Source organism: Sitodiplosis mosellana, unplaced genomic scaffold (assembly GCF_009176505.1).
Source record: "Sitodiplosis mosellana isolate CC-2019 unplaced genomic scaffold, AAFC_SMos_1.0 Smas_scaffold_5, whole genome shotgun sequence".
NCBI lineage: Eukaryota > Metazoa > Arthropoda > Insecta > Diptera > Cecidomyiidae > Sitodiplosis > Sitodiplosis mosellana.
In genome coordinates, this window is record NW_022595248.1 from 5,070,551 (window position 1) to 5,092,098 (window position 21,548).

The window sequence follows — 21,548 nt, forward strand, 5'->3', positions numbered from 1 at the left end:
TTTTAAACATTTGCAAGACGTTCATGAAGTGCCACTTGAAAGATGATGAGAAAGACAAAAGGGTAGAACGATGTGAGAGGGCAGCGGAGAATGAGAAGTGCTTCAAGGAGACGGTTTAAATAAATGTTTTCATCAAAGGCTGACAAATGCACGCAATATTTGCTTCTCTAGAGTACGTGTAAAAAATGCATGTTTAATTAAGAATCGAGCAAAGCATTTGCTCACTCTTTCACAATTTGTGTTTGTGTTGCTTTCGTTTCTGTGTGCGCGATAGATAAGACAAAGTTAAATGTCAATTTAAATTTTTAATTGAAGTGGCCCGAAAAATGATTCCATTCAACATTTTTCTGTTTAAGTGTTGATTTGCCTTGTGATTTTTTTCCTCTTGTTTCTTACACTCTCGTCCTTCTATGGAAAGAGAGCTTCACAAGGGAGCTCCCTTATGATCGTTTATATTTGTCTCTCTCTCTCCACTTGTGATGAACCTTAAAATATTCGTTGCAAAGTATCCAAAGCAACGGTATTCGACAACAATATTCATACACGTGACGAGGCACGTTGTGACCCAAACGAAAAATGATTACAACGAAAGCATATTTGGTACTTACATTTTCTTGAACTCTCAATCGGCCACCGTTCATCGTTGCTGCCATGGTCATTGCCGTTGTCGCCGCCGCCAGCAATGACAACCAAACTGAAAAATACTTGTGCCAAATTTCATCTGGCCGTATCAAGTATCAGTGCTTTTATTAATATGATTTCGGCACAATGTGAAATGCCGAAGAAAACGTATAACAATTAAAAACACGAGCTTTGTTTTTCTGTTTGTTTTCATATTTTAATTACATTCGCATTTCTTTTTCGTCATTACAATTTTTTTGTGTTTCATTCAAGCTATCTGTGTGTGTGTCTCTCTTTTCGTTTTTTTTTTGTTGCTTTCTTGCTCATTTTTCTTTGCCATTATCTCGGTAAATCTTCCTTTTTCTTACATAAATTCTATGCTAATTTTTATACATATAATTTCATTCTTATTCTCATTTTTTTCTTCGTTTACCAAATGGAGGATCTTGTTTTCTTTCTGGTCGTTTTTATTTTCGCTGACGCGAACATAAAAACACCATGAGCCATAGAACGGAAAAAAGGAAGAATAAGGGAAAAAAAGTAAAAATTGTCTGAATTTATTAATTATAATTCTTTCTTTGGGTTATATAGAGTCCTCTGTGTGTCTGTCTCTGTCTCTCTTTCTATCTCTCTCTCTGTGTGTGAGTGTCTTTGGATTGTGCTCGTGAATGATGTGAATTCGTAATTGTGCAGGTTAGAAACAGAAGGAATAACGCACATACACAGGGAAAGGGACAAGAACTCATTTCTTGGATTAATTGGATTCTTCAAAAATTTCACTCACTCAGAAATACTTTTACAACATGCACGACTTGTATTGGTAATTTGTCAGATCACCACTATTAACTACTTAGTAAACTATGTCACAAAGTAGTATTGGTTGTAATATCGCACAGCAGAACCGATACAATACATATAAAATTACCAATACAAGTCGTGCATGTTGTAAAAGTACTTCTGTGTGAGCACCAATTATTATTACCATAAATGTAATTTTCATTTGTATGCGGGCGTGTTTGAGCTAAATGTGCCCACACGGATAACAAAAAGATCATTTCCATGAAAATGCGCCAATTAATCAACGGACGAATCACGTTTTTCCCCTCTTCTTCCTTTTTCTTCCATTCGCTCCCACTCACTAAATGCTAAAATTTGAGAATTAAATGCGAGAAAAAAGAACCTTTTTCTCGCCCACTCAACAATTAAAATGCATTTAGGAAAATTACATGCGTCACATTTATTTTCGAAAGCCGTTTCATTTGAAAGAAGAACAACGAAAGAAAGAAAATAATCGTTTACGCAGTGATAAGCAGTTGATAGCACGGTGCGCAATGCACCATCACATTGAATTAAATCAACGATGTTTTTTATCCTTGGGCGTCATCGTAGCCGTGGGAAAATTCATTACAAGAATCCAAGTCAATTTCCGGTGAGTTTTTTTTTTGGTTCATTCGATTGTCGTTAACCTACATAGTTTTAATTGTAACATTCAACAGAAATCGTATTTTAAAAGTATCTCCTTCCATGCTCTGCTTACCTTCTCTCTCCTTCGTTGACATGCAAATATTTCCTTTATAAGAGTATATTAGTGCCTAATGGTTTTTGATAAAATTTACATTTAAAACTGAATATCTAATTGAAATACGTTAATCACGTATTTAATAGAGCGCATTTACTTGCGACACTCTCTCTCTCTCTTGCTCTCTGTATCTCATTCGTCCACTTGCTCATTCTCTTTTGCTCCGTTTAGTCGCCGCCGCCCTGTTTTGGCACGGGTCGTCGATTTTCCCCATTGTGTGCAAACATTGTGAGTAATGAAATACAATGAAACAGCATCCGTTCCATTTCATCAAAGAATTTCATTAACTGACGTCAAAACGTTGAACATGTTCCACTTTTGCAGAATATGCAGCAGCGCTCTTAAATAAAATGGCATCGCATTTGTATCACTCACATTCCGCTGACGCTTTTGTTACTTCTCCGTGTGTTTGTTTGTATGTATGATCTCGAGGGTGATGTAACCGACAACAACCGCAATCTTCAAATGCCCACTTGCAAAAGCCGAGCAAGTAACATATAAGGAAATGTGTTTAGCGCTTAAACTTTGAAATGTATGCGAGGACATTTCTTCGGATTTGTTAGAAATTTTTCTGGTTGTTTTGTTCTTCTCTTCTCTGTTTTGCCTCAATGCAACATAAAGTTCACATTTAATACCGAGGTCATATCAATATTTAAACATGATGTTAAATCAAGGTAAAAGTTTGTGGTTCTATTTTACTAAATTAATTTCACCCTATTCCCCTAGTCCAAGTGATTTATTTGATTTAGCAATGAACATTCTGTTTTACATTTACTTAAAATTTACTGTCACAATGATAATAATGTGTGGCCATGACATCACCATAAATGTGCATGCAAAAATTTGGGTGTGTGTGTTTTTTTTATCTTCATAAAATAGTTCTTGTTCTGTGTATGTGTGGTTTTTTTTTATCTATTTTCACTTTTAATTTAATTTTCTGGTTTTTTTTCGTCATGATTAATGTTACTAATGGGATTTCCGCTATTTATTTCCCACTTCTCGTGTGCTGCTCTCTGTCTCTCTCGCCGTTTTTTTTTCCGTTTTTTCTTTTCGTTTCATTGGAAAACTTTTTTGCTCACTCGGTGCATTTTTTCTATTCACCGGTGCAATGTTGGCTAAAGTAGAGGGAATGAATGTAACCTTGATCCAAATTGATTCATGAGCATTTAATTAACTGTTTAAAGTTATTTCCGCTCGGGTTGAAAATGAAAAGATTGCGAGAATGTAATTCATTTGAGTTAATGAAAGATAATCGATCTAAATTAAGTAATTTTTTTTCTGTTGGTTTTATGTGCTTCGTGCTTCAGCTAGAAATTGATTTAGATTTTTCTTTTGTCTTTTCATATTGGTTTGCCAATCACAGGTTGCATCGACGGTACTGAGAATTAATATCATCGTATATATAGAAATAGATTTTTTTTTTTTTAGTTTTGTTTTTGGACTAATCAAAGAGTTCTTATTATTTACATCTCTCCTTCCCTTATAAACTGAAACATTGTTTCCGGTCATTTCTTCTTTGTTTCATTATCATTTGTTCTTCACACAAAAAAAAAATCGTTCTTAAATTAAATTCAAAATCCAATTTCACTTTAAACACAATTTTCGTAAGTTGTCTTTCTGCAAGACACAATTTTAACCTTATTTACCAAAAAAGACGATCCATTGTTACGTGTTTGCCTGTTTGGCTTTCATCTCACGATGCAAGCGACACAATCGACACTGTTTACTGTGATCCGATTTTCTGCAGCTGTTCGATAAGAATTTGCAGATGGCTGCAATCTAGAACAATCCGCTTCAATTTGGTGTTGTTGACAATGGAACGAAGATGCTATTGTCTTTTTTGGTGTTATTGAGCTGAACCATCGAATCACATCTGACGATACACCGTAGCCATGTGTTATCCGGTTTAGTTGCTGTAACAGCATTGACAATGTAACGATGTACAACACAATCGACATATCGATGTTGGCATTTGCACAACCTCGCTGCATGGCAGCCGGAGATTCACCTATAAACGATAACAAAACGAAACAACATTGAAAATGGTCAAATTAAAATCGAATTTCCTGATGGAAAAATTGCGACAACGAATTACAAACGGTGTGCTCAACAACTCATATCAAACGAAAACACCTTTGGTGATTGGGGACGGGAGAATGGAAGAAAAATCTCCCCAATTCGTCGCCAACGAATTGAATCTTTTGATATAAACGACGGGGTTTGCGTGCTTAGAATCCGTTTCCGTGTAATAAATACCGTTTGACATGGCGAAAAACTTCTGGCCGGAATGCCCGTGTCGAACTTAATAGTTTCATTAAATGTAATGCGAATAGCTTTGTACGATAGATTGCGTGCGTTTTTTTTCGCTTCGCTCACACACTATCTCTCTCTCTCACACACACACACACTCCACACATTCTTTTCTCTGCTCCACACTCTCGGCACAGCAAGCACATTGGTCGTTTGGACGTTGATTTCACGCAAACGAGCATAAAATACTGCAATGCATTCATCACGCAAAAATTGACGAAGTGCTTCGTACATCAGGCAGAAAGAGTGGGAGAGTGGAAAAAAAGCTCGGCTCGGCCGTCGTAAATGCTTCGTCTAAATGGCTCAATTAACAATCAGAATCAATCAAAAAGTGCGTGTTCGAAAATGTAAATATGTGCGAACGAGTGGAAGTTGAATGCAAACTGAACACTTTCGGCCCGTCCTGGTGATTTTCCAAATACGAATGATAGAACGGGCGGTTGCCGAAGAGCGGTTTAACACTGCGCAAGCAATTTCCGTGTGATGAGGATCTAATTCAACCGCACCGTTCGTTCTCTCACTCCTGCACTGTCTCTACCGTCGTTTCTATGCTAGGCATATTTATTCCCGTGTGTCTCTCTGCAACAAATCGAAACAATAAAAGAATCTGACAAAAGAAATAGGAAGTCATTTGTTTTGGCTTTTATATGTATGCCATGAATCTCAAATGCGCTTCGCGAATGTGATAATGTGAAAGTGGAAACAAAACGACTCGCTTTTTTATGATTGTGTATGTGCGCGCGCTATATGCCAATGGAGATTCGAGTCGTTGACATTTTCACAAAGAGAAGAAAAAACTGGAGTCGCAATGGTAAGCAACAAAAAAATATGAACGCTCACTGACGACCGAATACATCGGTCATTGCAATAATAATTTGATACGAATGATGAAGACGAATGTGGTGAAAAGAACCGCGTTCTCCCTTCGCTCTCCTTCCCCAGAGTGAAGCTTTGAAAACAAACCACTGAAATGATAATACAATCGCATTCAAATGTAGATTGAATTGAGAAATTTCCGCCATGAATAAATTTACTAGTTTCGTATCCATGTACAGTGAATTCATACGGCCCGCACTATACGAAGTGGTGTTGATAGTGGCCTTGCAACGAACAACGGGAAACAAACACAATTTGTTCGTGACTGGACCAAAAGTTTCCTTCGCTCATTCGCTCGCTTCCTATTGCACAATGTCGATTGAACTCCCCCTCCGAGATTATGATCCTTTTGTTTATGTACTATGAGCGACACATACACACATACAAAGTTCTCGATACATGCTATCATTATTATGAATAATTTATTGTCGCCATTTGTCTCATTTTCGTTGCACAAGCAACAACTTTCGAATAAATTAGCTCGAATGTGAGTTATGTGTGTCTGTGTGTTTTTTTCTCTTCTCACCAAATCGCACTGAACAAAAAAACGAGTCATTTTCCTCGCAATTGCGACACAATACAAAACATCCGAATCACATGCTTATCATGCAGATACATAATTACACAATCATCCAGAGTTTTTTTCAGCATTGTTCATCATTTATGGAAATGCTGTGTGATGTGCCCCATCATTGTCGAATATCGTCTCCAATATTGCTCTCTTTCTCTAACACACACACACACATACACACACACACACAAATGAAACCGTGTGGCGAGTCGTGGCGAAACCAGGAAAAAACGCAATGCAGAATAAACGGAATTAAAGGTGGTGTTGTAATGAATACAAATGCTTGCACAAGCAATGTGATTGTCTCTTTATCTCATGTTTGCGCGCTGCTACAATCACATGTACATTCCACGTGGGTGAATGTGTCCATCGTGTGTGCCCATCCAACACACATTGCTATCACACTGCTGGTGTTGCTACTGCTGCAGTAGCAGCGCACACATTTTGTTACTTTTAATGAACTTTTTTCCATTTTCGGCTGGCCGAAAAAACCGAACTGTCAAAAATGAACTGAACTCTCTGGTGTTATTTCAGTTTCGGGCAATTTTCTCTCTCTCTCTCCCTCTCTCTCTCCCACTCTATCGCCCTCTCCCCCATGCACGCTTCTCCATTTCACTGTCTAAAGGCAATCCATTCTTCGCTTCGTTGGCCATTGTTTTATATGCCATACAGTGCTTTTTTGTGTCGTTCGTTCATTTGGCGCTCGTTTGAGTGAGTGTTTTTTTTTATGTTTTCTATGCGCGTGTCAATCAGCTTATTTATTCGGAATGAGCTTTCTCTCGCTTCCATTGTTGTTGTTGGTTTTTCCTAGTTTTTTTTTTGTCTTTTGGCTCGTGATGCGTAAATGAATAAACAGTAAATTCCGAGAGAATTGACACTTACCATTAATAATGTGCACGGTAACACTGGCACCTTCAGCTGCCGTTGGTGTACAGGTGTAGTTGCCTGAATCCGTGACTCTTGCTGCCGATATTTTCAATCTAAACATGACATCGATTTTTGTGCACCCACCGAATTTCCCATATAAAAAGACAAATTTCCAAATGAAAACGACAAAGAGAGAGAGAGAGAGAAAAAAAAGGAAAAGAGAAGAAGAAACAAGAGAACGAGAAAAAAAGGGTCAGTTACAACACAATCCAAGTTACAAGTTGCATCCGAGTGAAAGCGAGTGAGAGAAAAAAAACTGTAATTGATTTTTCCTGTTTTTCTGTTCAGAGGATAAACTTTCTGCAAGAGTTACTATTGTGTATCGCTTTGATAAATCTATCTATTGAAAAGTTTTTTTTGTATCCACAAAATAAAAACAATTGCTACGTATATACCGAAGATATGGGGGAAAAGAACTTTATATGAAAATTCGTAAAACCAAACAATGCAACGAAAAAAAAAACTGAGAAAAAAGCAGCTACCTCGAACGAGATTAAAATCGAGAAACATTGGTGAGGTATTGTGGAGAAAGCAAAAGGGTAGTTATTACCTTGAGCGCAATGCATCTGTCCATTTGGTGTCAACAGTTATCCGGGGCGAATAGTCGACGTCATTCGATTCAAACTCCGCTGGCACATCCAACATGGTCAAATCTAATTGACAGCCAGATGACAAAGTAACGGGCCAATGAGAAGGGCAAGAGAGACAGGGAAGGAGACAAAAAACGGTATCATTTTAATTAATTTTTCATTAAATTTTCTGTGGCTACCAGCAAAATTAGTTTGGAACATTTGAATACTCACCTCGATACCAGTAGATCGTCCCAAGCTCATGTGGTCCTTGGCTTACAATGCATGTCAGCACCACTTCACTTCCCATCTTAACGTATATATCCGTTGGACCAACAACAACCGCTTTTGCCTCTGGAAAAAAGAGAAAAATGGCAACGCACAACAAATGTACATTTTATCATACATTGGAATTGAGCTGGGGTAGAGAAAAATCTCTACAGTGCCATAAAAGTTGTAGTTTTGCGGTTTGCTCATGTTACCCATACACACTCACTCCCTCTTTTTTTCACTCTTTTTTTTCACTCTCTCTCTCTCTCTCCGCCTCTCGAATAAACAAGAAAATATGTAATTAGCCTAATTGAATGCAAACGCTTCGATTTATGTTGAAAATGCGTTTGCCATTTTCATGCTGACTTTGTGTCATGATGAACGTGAACGCTTACAAAACGAGGTCAAGTGTTTGCCGCAGAATTAATGGGATTTCGGTCCCATTCCAAACACTGCGTCTAATTAGTTAGAATGGAATTTTTCTCATTCGCACTATTGCACTCTCGCACGCTCTTCCGCTTGAAATGAGCAGAGAAACAAACAATGGGGCACAGAGAAGAAAAAAAAATGTGCGAATTGTGTTGCAATCGCTAGCAGTGTGCTGATGCTGGAGCTGCACTCTAACAAGGTTTTCTTTCTTCAAGCATGCAACGCAGCAAATCAAATTTAAATATCGCACTGTCTCCAGTCATTTTTCACATGCATATCAGATCGCGCTCGGTCTTCTTCCATGTAGTCCAATGATTTTAGCTATTTAATGCAGAGCCACCACTTCGTTCACCGAGTCATTGCACAAATTCTTTCCGGCTTCCTGCTTGACGTTGACTCCTTTCTCTCTCACCCACCACTTACTCTATCTTCATTCTCACTCCCATTCTTTCAGTCTTGCTCTCGTTCTCGTTCTCCTTTGCACTAAGTCAACTTGACGTTTTTAAACGATATAATGACATAGAAACACACTAATTAATTTGTTACTTTATACATGGCTTCGTTACATTGTGTGTTACTGAGCTTTCTCTCCCTCTCTCCTTTTTTTCCCGCGAATCGACACAAACTAGGTTGATATGTGCTTAACGAAGTTTTCTACTGAAAAATAAATACAATTCTCATTATAGTCAAGCTAGAGCGGAACGAGAAAATGAAAAACCGTGTGATGCAATGAAATATTTGCTTTGAAACATCAATTATTTAGTTTAAAAATTTGTTGAAATAATGTTCCACATTTCATTTTGTGCCAAAAAAGAGTGACGTTGAGCTGCTAGATTGAGGTGAATAATTGCTGTTGCATTGGCACAACGTTGAGTCACTTTAATTAAATGAAGCCAAAACAGCACCTTAAACACGACTCGTTTTTTCTCTATTGAAAATCAAGTTGATTCGTTTTTTTCCCTTTGCATTGAAGAACAAGTTCAGATCCGGTTTTTTTCTCTTGCTATTGTAAAACAAGTTGATTTTTTGCGTCTGTCCGTTTTGGTATTGTCTTTCAGCGTACTTGAGCTACCTAATTCATTTACGTTCAATGGTCGATACGCATTGTTTGTACACTCGACGCTTTTAAAAGCAATTTCGCTTCAAACAATGAAAATAAATTGTTAAATTGACGGTAAGATCCACTTTCTCGCTTTCTCACTGTGTGTGCACCGATTTTGTATCCCTTCTGTTTACCGCTCTTTTTTTGCCCTAGCGAAATCGACTTTGGTTTTTTTCTCCGACTCTTATTGCGCTGAATAATGCTTCAGACAGGGTCCGTTTCAATTGAAAAACCGCGACTCAATGCTCGTCGAGAACACAACTTCACATTCAAAGTGGCCAAATGAGAGTTGTGTGTTTCGTAAATTTTTTTGTTGTTGCTTGTTTGTTTCAGCCCTGAATCCAGCCAATTCGAAATTCGTCGATTCGAACAAATGTAATAGACCATTTACTGATGTATATCTCATTTTGATGCACACGTCTACTGTATGTGTGTTTGTTTGTGTGAGAAAGTGTGCTTGCGCTGGTTGTGAGAGAGAGCCCGAAGTGAAAAAAGGATTTACAAACATTTGTTAGCATCGACAAAGTAAGCGAAATCCCATTGATTATTTCAATGCAGATTTCGAAGGAGCGTCTCTTTTCGCTTTCATCCCGTTTTTTGTGTGTTTGATACGTTTTGAAAATGGCTTTTTCATGTTCGTTTTTCTCTCTCTTGCTATAGATCGCAATCGACGATCAGTCTACAGATTGTTCTTTTTTTCTGTTATTCCTTCATTCGCAACTTTTTTTTTTCAGAGAGAAAGTTTGTTTGTCTCGTTGCGTTTGGCTTTGGTATCGCCTCGCGTCTTCATACTGATAAATTGGTTCACACAGAAAAAACAACACTGCACAAGATAAGGAAATTTTAAATTAATGTTTTCATTGGCATTGTTTGAATTTGGTTAGAAATTTGATTGTGTGCAGGGCGTAGAAAAAAACACATTGGAAGAAAGAGAGAGTGTGCGAGTGAAGGAGAGAAAGTAGCGTCGAGGGAGAAAACACTTTTATATCCAAACATTGTCCGGAAAGACCTCGATGCGCAATATATATCGTTTGTTTGCGAAGAAAAAATCGAATCTCAATCGATTTCTTTTTCCATTTTATGTGTCAGAATGAATCAATGGCACACTGAGCTCTGTAATGGTTTGTAAATATGACACAACAAGAGAAAAAAACGCGCGGGGGTGCGATTACACCAGTGCATGAGGGCGTTGGTAAGAGTATGTGTGTATTTATTTGGGCACAAGTTTGGCAATAAAACAAAATCACCTAGCTGAACCTCACTTACCGACAATGTTTAAGCGAAATGCCATCGACATTTTTGGTTCCGTATTCACTTGGCACTCGTAGATGCCACTATCACGTGCCTGCGAAAATTTTATTTGCAACGTCCAATTTTCCGAATCATCCGATCGTATCACCTGCAGCATGCAATGGAAAAAGAGAAGAAACAAAGGTTGGCAATAGGTTGGTATTAAAATGAAAATCACACATTAGGTCTTTGAAAAATGGTCTAACTACGAGATGAAGACAAGTGAGAGTTGAAGCGAAACGTAGAACGTTCGAGAACGAATCAGTCACTGTGTGTATGTGTTTGTGAGAGAGTGTTAGCATGGTTGGCAGGCGCTCACATTTGGCTTGTGCTTGACCAACAAATAAATTATGTACACTACGTGTTGTTGTTCGTTCGTTCCGCCTAACGGCATCTTATTCACACACACACACACACAAACTCACACTGTGGTTACAATTCCACTTGGTAATATTTGTTCTGACCCAATGAACCAAATCATTCACAAATCACACATACACATTCTCAAAGGTGATATAAATTTTAATTGCTTGGATAGATTATACATGAGCCGAGCCATCACGAATGCCTTCCAAGTGTCTTATTCTTTAGCAATCACGTTATAGTGCACTAGCCATGGTTGGTGTCGATGAGATTCGATTTACACGAATTTGGAAATAACAACGAGCTCCTATACGGTGTGTATACGTAGATTTTGAAAGTAATAAAGCACATAAGTTTTACTGCATATTGGATTATGTGCGCTGAGGTGAAAATGAAAATTGGCAATGAATTTGGCACGCTTCTCTGCCTTAGCGAATTGATTAATACCGTGAACAAGAGACGAGGCGCGCACGCATATTGAATAAAGTGCTTTTCTCTGTCTGGCCAAAATTCAAACTTTCGATTCTCGAATGTATGTGTTTCGTCTCAATGATATTTAGATGAGCGTATTAATCAACGTTGCCGTCGGCTTAGCAGAGCAACACTTTGCAGACGCCTACGATATTTATTGACTTTGCTCAGTCAAACAAAGGCGATTGACGAACAGCACAACTGCATGGATTCACAGGAGCTTAACTGTTTGTCGAAGAGAGCGCACTTGTACCAAGCAGAGTAAATGGAATTTTCTCATCATCAATTTTTGTGTGTGTGTCATTTGCCATGCAATGCAATACCATTTATGAATGCCGGCTGAGATGTCTGCGTACACTGATCTTCATCACTTCATAGCGCCTGAGATGGTACGCAAAAATCAAATAAAAATCATAATCATAATATTGCCCCAAAGAGACATTGATAATATGAAGCATGCGAAATTTTTTTGGCTTCTTTTCCTTGCTATCTCATGCTATCAGTTGGCACAACCGAAAAAAAAACACATTTGCTTCGCATTAATAAATGTTGCTTGGCCCGGACGCTTGCTAATCAAGCACGTTCTCAACATATCCGTTTTCATGCGTACGAAAATCATTTTCACGCTCGCAGTGACCACGCAGCATTCACTTGTGCCAACACTAGTTTTATGGAAACTACAGACTCCTTTTTCTCACTCGCTTTGAGTGTGTGTGTGTGTGTGTGCGTACTGACCAACGTGTGTCAGTGAAGTGTGAAAAAGAAACAAACGCACACTTTCCTCTCCGGCTTGAGTGATGTCAGATTTGCGCCGCATTCAAACAGAAAATATTTGAATTTTGTCTCGTCTTCAGACATTTCCAACGTACATATTTGAAAGTCGTTCCGTTGAACTTAACGCTACCCGGCAACTTTCACGCCTGTCCAACTTATTTCCACTTTTTATCTATCGTGTCAACACGCACAACAAATGACGCGCACAACAAAAACTACGTTCTTTTTCGAGAAAAATAGCTAGTTGCTAACAGCTTCCGAAAAAGCGAATGACGAAGAACAAATGTGAAAAGATGTCGACGGCTTCGTTGTCATCGTCGTTGTCGGCCAAAACAAAAATCCTCGACAAGTGCAAATAAAATGGCCAAGCGCAGTATTAACTCGTTCACATGCCATATTTTATCGCTGGTTTTATTTATATAGTCGAAAATGTGTATTGGATGCTCAACATGAAATTATATCAATTTATAGATGCTATTTTCAACGAACAATACAAAACAAAAAGGAAAGAAAATTGCACTATCTCATCGTAGTCGTCGTCGTTTGATTTTCGGTTGTACCGTCATTTCCGTTCGTCTTTGATTCGAACAACAACAACAACAACAGCCATAAAACGTTTTCAATAAATAAATAGATAGAGAGGATATAACGAAGAAGACCAAACAATGGTTCCATACCATAGAGACACATTTTTTCCTTGCCATTTCTCTCTCTTGCTTCGTTCATCTGGCTGAAGATGAAACGGCATTTTGGTTAAGGTCGTTTATGATCCTATCCCAAAAACACTATACAATATTTATGTGCGTACATAATGGATATGGTGGTGTGAGTGGTTTGAGTGGTGTGTTGTGTGTTTTTACCTGAAATCGTTCGTCGGATGTGTAAGTCAGTACGCCAGCCGTCAATATGTGCAGATCCCTCTTGCGTATCCACGAAACCTGCGAAAATAGATAAAAATACGAATTATTTGAATGGAATAAAGTGAAGCGTGTGTAAATATGTGCGGGGACACACACAAAAATCACATATGTTGAAAATAAATTGGTCGAAGTCAATGAAATACATGTGTCAAGATGGTCATTGGCTGCCCAAACTTCCAACCCGACGTGTTGTGATGCTTATAATGAGAAACATACCACGTACAGTACATGCAGCAGAAAAAAACCAACAATATAACAACGAAACTTTCGGACAAAATAAATTATTTTCCATTCTATTTACGTAGTTTATTTTTTTGGCTTCTTCACTATTCGCATGGAATATAAAAAAGGGAACCGTACTTAATTTATGTACTGTATAATAATTCAATGGGAAAACGTTAGATAAAAAAGCGTGTCAATTCAATGAACTAAAAATATCCCATGAACCATTCATGAAACTACGAGGGAAGATTGCGGAATCGTCTGTGGAAAATTAAAAATTCTTTGTGACTTTGAATTTACGTCTATTTGTGACTGAATAGCAAAGCACTAAAAAAACGGAAAATATACGAACGAAAGCAACAACAATAGCCAGATAAAGAAGAGCAAGATATTTTCGCTCGTTGTTAAAAGACCTATCGTCAATTGAGCTGAGTCACTGTTAAGTAAATGTGCTTACAACACGCTATTAACGGCCATATGCTTGAATGGAAAACGACGAGGGAGGGATAGAGCGCTTCTTTTTTGGAACAAGAATGACCACATTTGTTCTAACGCTAGTTGAATTGCACTACAAGGTGAAATAGTACGTTCTGCACACATACATCTTTGTATGTTTGTCTTTTTCTCTGAGTTCGTTTTTCCCTGCTTCTCTGTTCTGTCTAGTTTGTTGACTTTTTCTTAAGGCACAGTGTATGTGTATACGTATCTCGATGCGGGAACCCGGTGTTTGACACAGACACAAGTTTTTCCCCTTTTTTGATTTCATATCATTAGAAGAGCTTTTCAAGCACCTGTAAACACAGTCGACATTAATAAACACCAGCGATAAATGTTGTCGATTCTTGTTTCTGCTCAATGGCACCTCTACACGGAAATCCATTTCGGTTTCGCTTCTCTCGTTTTCGTTTATTTTCTTGTTTGCCAGCAATTCGAATTGGTGTTTAATAACCGAAGTATGTTATACACGGTATTATCTTCATCGTAGCGTATTGGAATTGTGTTCAAGTGATTTGGATGTGGTACAAACAGGCAAGAGAGACGAGAGAAAAAAAACCACCGACAAACACGCAATTCAATAATACGAACGGATTGTATTAAATACTTCGTCAAGTGAATGATAAAAAAAAAGTACATGAGATTGCTATTTTTGGCTGTAATCCTTGTCATACAGAGCGATAGGCAGAAAAAAGCAGCCAACACAGCAAATATCACCACGCATTCTCGCCGCTGAAATTGAGGCTTTATCTTTGCATTACCATTTCTCTCCCGATTCAGATTCGCCATTTTTAGGCGCAAATGCGATTACAACGTACACGACACAGATCGATTATGCCGGAAATAGCAAATGCGAAAATATGCGGCCAGAAAAAAGCGCCATGTGAAGTTGAGCATGTGAACGCATAAATAGCAATGCGATTTGTTTAACATCACAAAATATACTTAAAGCATATTACAGGCCATAACATGGCAGCACCAAGATCACATGCTACGATGTGAATATTTTGACATGTGGAGCGACGCTTCATATAGTGAGAGAATGAAAAAGAGACAGAAAGAGAAACAGAAACAGAGTGAGAGGTGGAGAGAGTGTGTGAGGGAATGAAAAAAAGAGAGAGTGCGAGGGATTGAAAGAAAGGGAGAGTAAAAGAGCATAGGGGTGAGTGGAAAAAAGCCTTGAAATGTAATTCATCTCTTGTGGTGAAGCGTTCATTCAGAGAACCCTTATGCATGGGCGTAGGAGGTCCATGCCATTCATTGCTCATTATTTATGAATAAAGCGCATTACACACTTCTACCCTTGGTGAGCTCCGTTCATGCAAGCTGATTCGCACCTAAGCCAGTTTCACCTTATCAAAAACTTAGACAACCATTCACTCACTCAACTCTCGGCATCGCGCCAAACTTCAGAGAGTAGGGGAGTGAGTGAGAGAGAGGCCATTTCTATGCCTTTGCACACACACACACACACACACACCATCATTCAGAGATGGTATATGATCCTTTCTCAATGAATCTTGATGTGAGCGCGCTCACTTGGACGCCATTGTTGTTCGGCACCAGTCAAGTCGTATTCGTACACAAAATGCACACACCATGTGTACGTATTCATAAAAATTTAACAAGCGATTTACATACTTAAATGCTTGTCGTCTTTGCGAATGGATTGACCGAGTGGAAGAGACGACAAAGTTGTATGGCTTTGCATTCAAAACGTTATTTTAAGCTCAGTGTGTATGAATATTTTGCTCAATTTGCGGCTATTTAAAGGCGTTATTGTAAATATTCTGGCTCAATGGCGACAGGTTCAACGATCGAATGTTCACATGTCTAATCATCAATTCCACAGCCCCAGCACACACACCCACACAAACTTTCTGACGTGCATACGAAATGATGATTTAGAATGAAAGAAGAACCAAGCACACATTATCATTCCTCATTCAACAGAATAATACTGCGCCATTTTCTTCAGACTATCATCATCAGCACAAAAAGTGTATATAAGTTTTGGTTTCATATTGTTCTATGTGACCGGGTCGATATCCCGGTAGAATGCCACAAAATTGACGTCAAGAGAAAGTAAGAGTATTCAAATTGAGTTCGTTCATAATTTATTTACTTTTCCATCTATGTCCAATAACACAATTTTATCACTTTGCATGCGAAATCACTTCACAAAACTCATTCGATCGGCTTACAGTAATTGGATACGGGCACTAAAATGCACTTGCAGTCATAGCAAAAGCTTACTCTCTCTCTCTCTTTTTTTACTCCGACAGCATCCGATTTTACCATTAAATATGAATGTCAACAGTCCTAATAGTATGCCAAAACGAATCTTTTCACTTTTTTTTCGTTGCCCAAGAACATTTTTTTTGCGAGGGGAAATAAAAATGAACGGAAATAGCTTGGTCGAATGGTTTGAGCACTTGTTTCCCGGAAAAGAATTTAGTTGTTAAAATGGACTACTTCATTTTTATTGACGAAAGGTTTCACTTCTATTCATACGGTTTTTTCATCATCGACATCTTTTTTTGCGGTGAGAGGGCACAATCTCGTTTTTATCATGTTTTCATTCAATTTTAAGCCTCTGTAGAGTCCATATTTCCGGGAAAGAAACTACGGGAAAACTCGATGATAAGTGCCAATTTCAAAGCAATATGGGATTCAAAGTGACCCGTATTTTTACCTTTACGATCAAACTTCTGGAATAAATCAAATTTTGTTACGTAAATTGGGCACACCTAATTCCGCACAGAATCACCTTTTATGGCATACATATACACTTATTCGACTAACTAGATGCCTTCTATCCACACCTTTGAGTTTCCTCCTATTAAGACACTCCATTTTTTTATTGTCCGACAATCAGGTTATTTTTTTTGTATGTGCTCTGTGTGTCAGTCGAGTTTTTCGATTTATTATGGATTTTACAACCGATATCTGTTGTTCGTTTTCATTGTGCTGTCGATGAATAAATGAAATCGATTTTATGACATCGATTTCAGTGCATAAAAGGAAAACATCAAAATGTATTACAAATAAAAGGCGATCCAACTTAAACAATTTGGAGCTTTTGTCAGAAGAAAATTGTCGTCTGCACAATTCGGACTTCACATCAAACATTCAAAGTGTTTTTCTTTTCTCGCTTCCCTTTCTCTCCCTTCTTCTCTCTCTCTCCCTCTCTCCCTCTCTCTCTCTTCTTTCATCTTCTCTACAATTTTGCATCTGTGTCTTAAATGAAACTCTTAGCATTTGTGATTTAAATCATTGAACAAAGACGTTTTGTTAGACGATTGTTGCTCGGTGTGTAAGAGGATGTTCTGATTGCTGATTCGTTATTACCATAGAAAATCGTTTGAATGCTACTAGCATTATGCTACGCTGAGCATTCAACAAATACATTTTCGGTATGCATTCTCTTGCATAGCAAATTACTAAATGAAATATTTGACAAATGAAAAACGACCAAGCATAATTGGTCCAACCAATATTATGGTTGGAATTGGGAACGAGGTAGCGAAAATGCACAGAATTCAATTTTAATGTATAATTTTGAGATAAACATTGCCGAAAACCGTAAACAATCACGATAAGTGATGTGTTCTGTGAATAATGCTGCGTAAAATACGGCAACATGGACTTTTGTTTACTTTCCGAATTTCGACAAAATATTTCGGACAAACAATTCGAATTTGTAGCAAAGTATTTGAGTGCATTTTTGGAATTTTACGTGTTTTTCGAAGCAATAGCAAAAATATTGTCTGTATGCCACAGATTCTGTGGCGAATGAGTCACAGATGCTCCGAATAAATAATCTGTAATCTATGAAAATGATTTTAATTCGCTGCACATTTCGAGCGCTCAATGCGGAAATGCGACGCATAAACTGAAAATGTACGGATGTAAAATGAAGTCACGCTTCCTTTGAATGTTCCCATCGTGATAGCTGGGTTTTTTTTAATCTCACATTCATTTCATGCTCAGCATTCACCTGAAGGACTTGCTCTCTTCTCGATGTTGTTTTTTCTCGTCTCTTCTCCTCTCTTTCTTTATCTCCAGTTAACTGTAATAATGGATTTATTTTTCACTGTTACTCTTCGAAAGCAAAAGGAAAAGAAGAGATTGTTTTAGTGGTGCTTCGTCTTCGAATGTACGCTTGCAAATTCTTTATGGATTATGTCGTTCGGTTTGACTGTAACATCGTTTGAAATCTTGTTGTCGAAATAAAAGAACTCTCTGTGTGTATATGCCTGCTCGTCTGTAAATTATATGGGAATGAGAGGCTTTCTACGTTGTTGCCTTTAATCGTATTAACAAGCGAGAAGCGCCTGAAATTACTTGTACCATATCAAATAGAACACACACGATGCGAAATAAGAAACGACATAGCGTTAAAATTAATTTGACAACAAGACTCTCAGCTCTCTCTCTCTCTTATCCTCTTCCATGGTTTCGCTTTAATTTTGTTGCTCGGAAAATGAAACAACACGCGCGTGTTTGAATTCGCGGCGACAAAATCAGTTCCATTTTTCCGTGGATTCTATCAATAAAGTTGAACATGTAATTCGGCACTCGGGTGTGCTACTCCCTTTGTATGACAGAGAGAGAGAGAGAGAGAGAGAGAGAGAGAGAGCGTGTACGAAGCCCGTATATTTGTTCTTTCTGGAATATCAATTGCTTTCGCGAAGTAGAACCCTGTGGGAAGCGAATAAAAACAATTTCTTCTCACTTCTTATCATTTGCACGGTAGAAAATTAAACATCGATTTGAAGCATCAACTTCGCTAACTTTCACTTGACAGCTTGACACTCTCCCCTCTCTCCCTCCCGTTTGCGTTTGTGTTCTGAAGTGTGTACTCTCTTCGTCTGCCTCTTTTGAGTTTATGGGGAGCATATTTGCGTGTGAGCTCCTTCTTGGCTCACATTTGATTCGCATTTACATTACATGTGTTTACTGAACTGAGATAATAATGAGGTAGCAGACGACATCGTGTTATGTGATGAATTTTTTCTACTTCTTCTTCTTCTTCCTCTTTTTGTTTTGGTAAAAATGGATACGATGGTACGGGAGGAAAGACAAGAGCAAGAAAAAGAACACACGCGTGTCATCGTCGACAACGTAATAGACGATGTTGATGGTAAATTGTTTGTCGTCGTCGTCGTCGTCGATGTGCCCACTCAACTAGAGCATCGCTACGATTCGGTCCTTTTTTTCTTTTCAAGGCGTTTATTAGATGAACTACATACGTATGTTCATTACAAAATCCACTAGCAAACTTCAATTTTATCGCTTTCGCTCTTTTTATATGCGGATCAATCCGAAATTGTTCTCAAACATAAATGGACTCTTTCTTCACACTGAGCATTCGTCGGCATGGCAGTTGCCAAGCGTCTTTAGATGAACAAAGACACACACACAAATGCTTAGTATCTTTTTAAACTGCTGATGTCACCTCGATTGTGATGCAATTAAAGTTGACTTCGTTTCCATTCGTTATGCAAAGCATATCATTTTTCGTATTCATCGCACCATTTTTCTACCTCCGTGAAAATGAGCATGTGTCTTTGAAAAATTCATTAAAGTTCTCTTCGCGAATGAATTTACAGGTGGTGTCGTTCCAAATAAATCATTTTTTTAGGTAAAACAAGGCAATGCGGCACAAGACTCGAGACTCAATAGTTTTTTTTTTCCATAATTTAAAATGACTTACCGATTTATCGCCCAGTTGTTCAACATGGCATCGCAGAAATGCTGTCTGCAAGAAAAAAAATATAAAACGTTCTGAGTTCGAAATAATCCATAAAAAGTGATAGCACACAAAATACTTACTTGGCCTACACGTGCGGTGATATTTCGCGGCACATCGAAGTCAAAGTACGGGTGCAACGACATATTTGGCTCGATGCGATTATTGTCAACAGCAGCGGCGGCAGCCGTTCGAACGATATCTGAAACACACGAAGAGAGAAAAACGGATTTATGCATTCGATAATTAAATGTGCAGAAAAAAACACGCTTTTCATGAATGAATTTTCAAGTTCCGCAATTTAAAAACTGCAGTTGGTAAACAACAAAAACGATGAACGAACGAAAATGAATATGTGACCATATCCGCTGAAAAAAAAATGAAAATCCAGAGATCAAAATGAAAATTATTTTCAGTTATACAATCGAGAAAAGAGTGGAGTCCTCTCGTTTTTTTTTCAGTGTGTCGTACGCGCCAATTTGCCATTTGCAATGTATTTTGAAATGATAATGAATAATAATTTTTCGCCGCCGGTAATTAAAATATTTTATTACGGCCAACGTTAGTTGGTTGCACAGAGCGTCGAGTCGGTGCTTTCTCACTTTCTCTTGGTTTTGGTAACACAATGTATTGTGTGTGTGTGTGCGTGTGCCTGGGTGCTTTCTCTTCATCAACGACTGTGGTTGTCTCGAATTTATAGTCGGTCATAATGTTTTTTAGGTAAAGAGACTCATATATAATAAAGTAGAGTGCCGAAAAATGCAGACACTGGAAAATTAATTGTACACGAATGAAAACGCAAATCTATCGTGAACACACTCACACACACAATATTCGCTCGGCAACGAATACCGTTCGAGCTCGCAATGACCGAAGACAACCAACCAAAACTACTACCCTGCTGTTGCTGTTGTTGCTTGGAATGGAATGGTGTCGAGAGAGAATAACCGAAAGCTCTAGAAGATAAAATGTGCTGGGAATGTAAAATAATGTAAAATATTTGCTCCTTTCCGAACAATTTTGCATTTGTGTCTGTCTTGTTGTCGGTTGGTTTTTTTTCTTCATTTTTTTTTCTCTGTTGTTGTTCTCCATAAATTGGTGGTTCGTTCGCCTTTGCGGGCGTAAAGCTATTATTCGGTTGCACAGTTTTTGATTAAGTCAAAATACACACTCGGCAAATACAAACTGGCGAAAAGTAAACAGACGATATTTTCCAGCTAAAAGAAAGAAAAAACGACGAACACCAACCACGGCAACAACAATGACGTCAACAATATCGTCGCTTTTGTTTTCTTCTCACATTCTCTACCTTGAGTGTGATTCCTTTTTAAACATCGTTATTCATTTCTTTTTATACGGTGCAGTTTTATATGAGTGTGTGGGGAAATTTTTTTATTTATGACCATGGTGCTGGTAGTGTTGGGTAAAACTGGATTTCTTGACTCATTCATTATGTTATTGTTGCATAATTTGGTTAAACAAAAATGTGGTTGGGATTCATATACGGTTTCACATTTTATTTAATTGAATTTGGCTTTCGCTTACTTTTCGCACCACTCTCACGCTCTGAGTGTATGGTGCCGTGCATGTATTGCTCGTAGAGTGCTTTCGCAAGAAATAATAATTAAATGAACGAAATAACGGATGAATTTCAATTTGTTTTGGATGATATCGTGTAACACTTGGGAAAATTTGTGTTGAAAAATATGGAATAGAACGGATTTTAATTAATTTAATGGCGAACAACGGCATTTTCATACACACACACATTCCATAGCATGCAAACCCGACCTTTTGCCACATTGAACACACAATGAGAACCAAACAAATGAATGCAATTAGAACGAACAATTTATAATGGTTTCATGCTGATTTGCAAGCAAATTATAGCCCGAACGGCAAATATGCTTGAAAAGTCGTCGCCGTCGCCGAAACAATGACTCATTTTATCCCGAGCAAACTCGATTTTATTTTATGAAGTGATAAAAATCTGACCTAAAAACC

The 21,548-nt window shown here is 38.0% G+C and overlaps 1 protein-coding gene across 4 annotated transcripts in view; it reads right to left on the reverse strand.

Moving 5' to 3' along the window:
• Positions 1-812: 812 nt before the first annotated feature.
• The window catches only part of LOC129566860 (zwei Ig domain protein zig-8-like), a 29,444-nt gene continuing 8,708 nt past the window's right edge, over positions 813-21,548 (reverse strand). For 3 of the 4 annotated variants that reach the window (XM_055443154.1, XM_055443156.1, XM_055443155.1), the window contains exons 3-10: positions 19,628-19,746; positions 19,509-19,553; positions 13,013-13,090; positions 10,521-10,653; positions 7,688-7,807; positions 7,435-7,537; positions 6,840-6,937; positions 1,550-4,208 (exon numbers count right to left, since the gene is read on the reverse strand). In XM_055443154.1, the coding sequence (XP_055299129.1) occupies positions 3,889-4,208; positions 6,840-6,937; positions 7,435-7,537; positions 7,688-7,807; positions 10,521-10,653; positions 13,013-13,090; positions 19,509-19,553; positions 19,628-19,746 (1,016 nt within the window). In that variant the 3' untranslated portion in view covers positions 1,550-3,888. Of the gene's footprint in view, positions 4,209-6,839; positions 6,938-7,434; positions 7,538-7,687; positions 7,808-10,520; positions 10,654-13,012; positions 13,091-19,508; positions 19,554-19,627; positions 19,747-21,548 lie in introns of all 4 variants that reach the window. The other variant, XM_055443157.1, reaches the window with a different exon arrangement.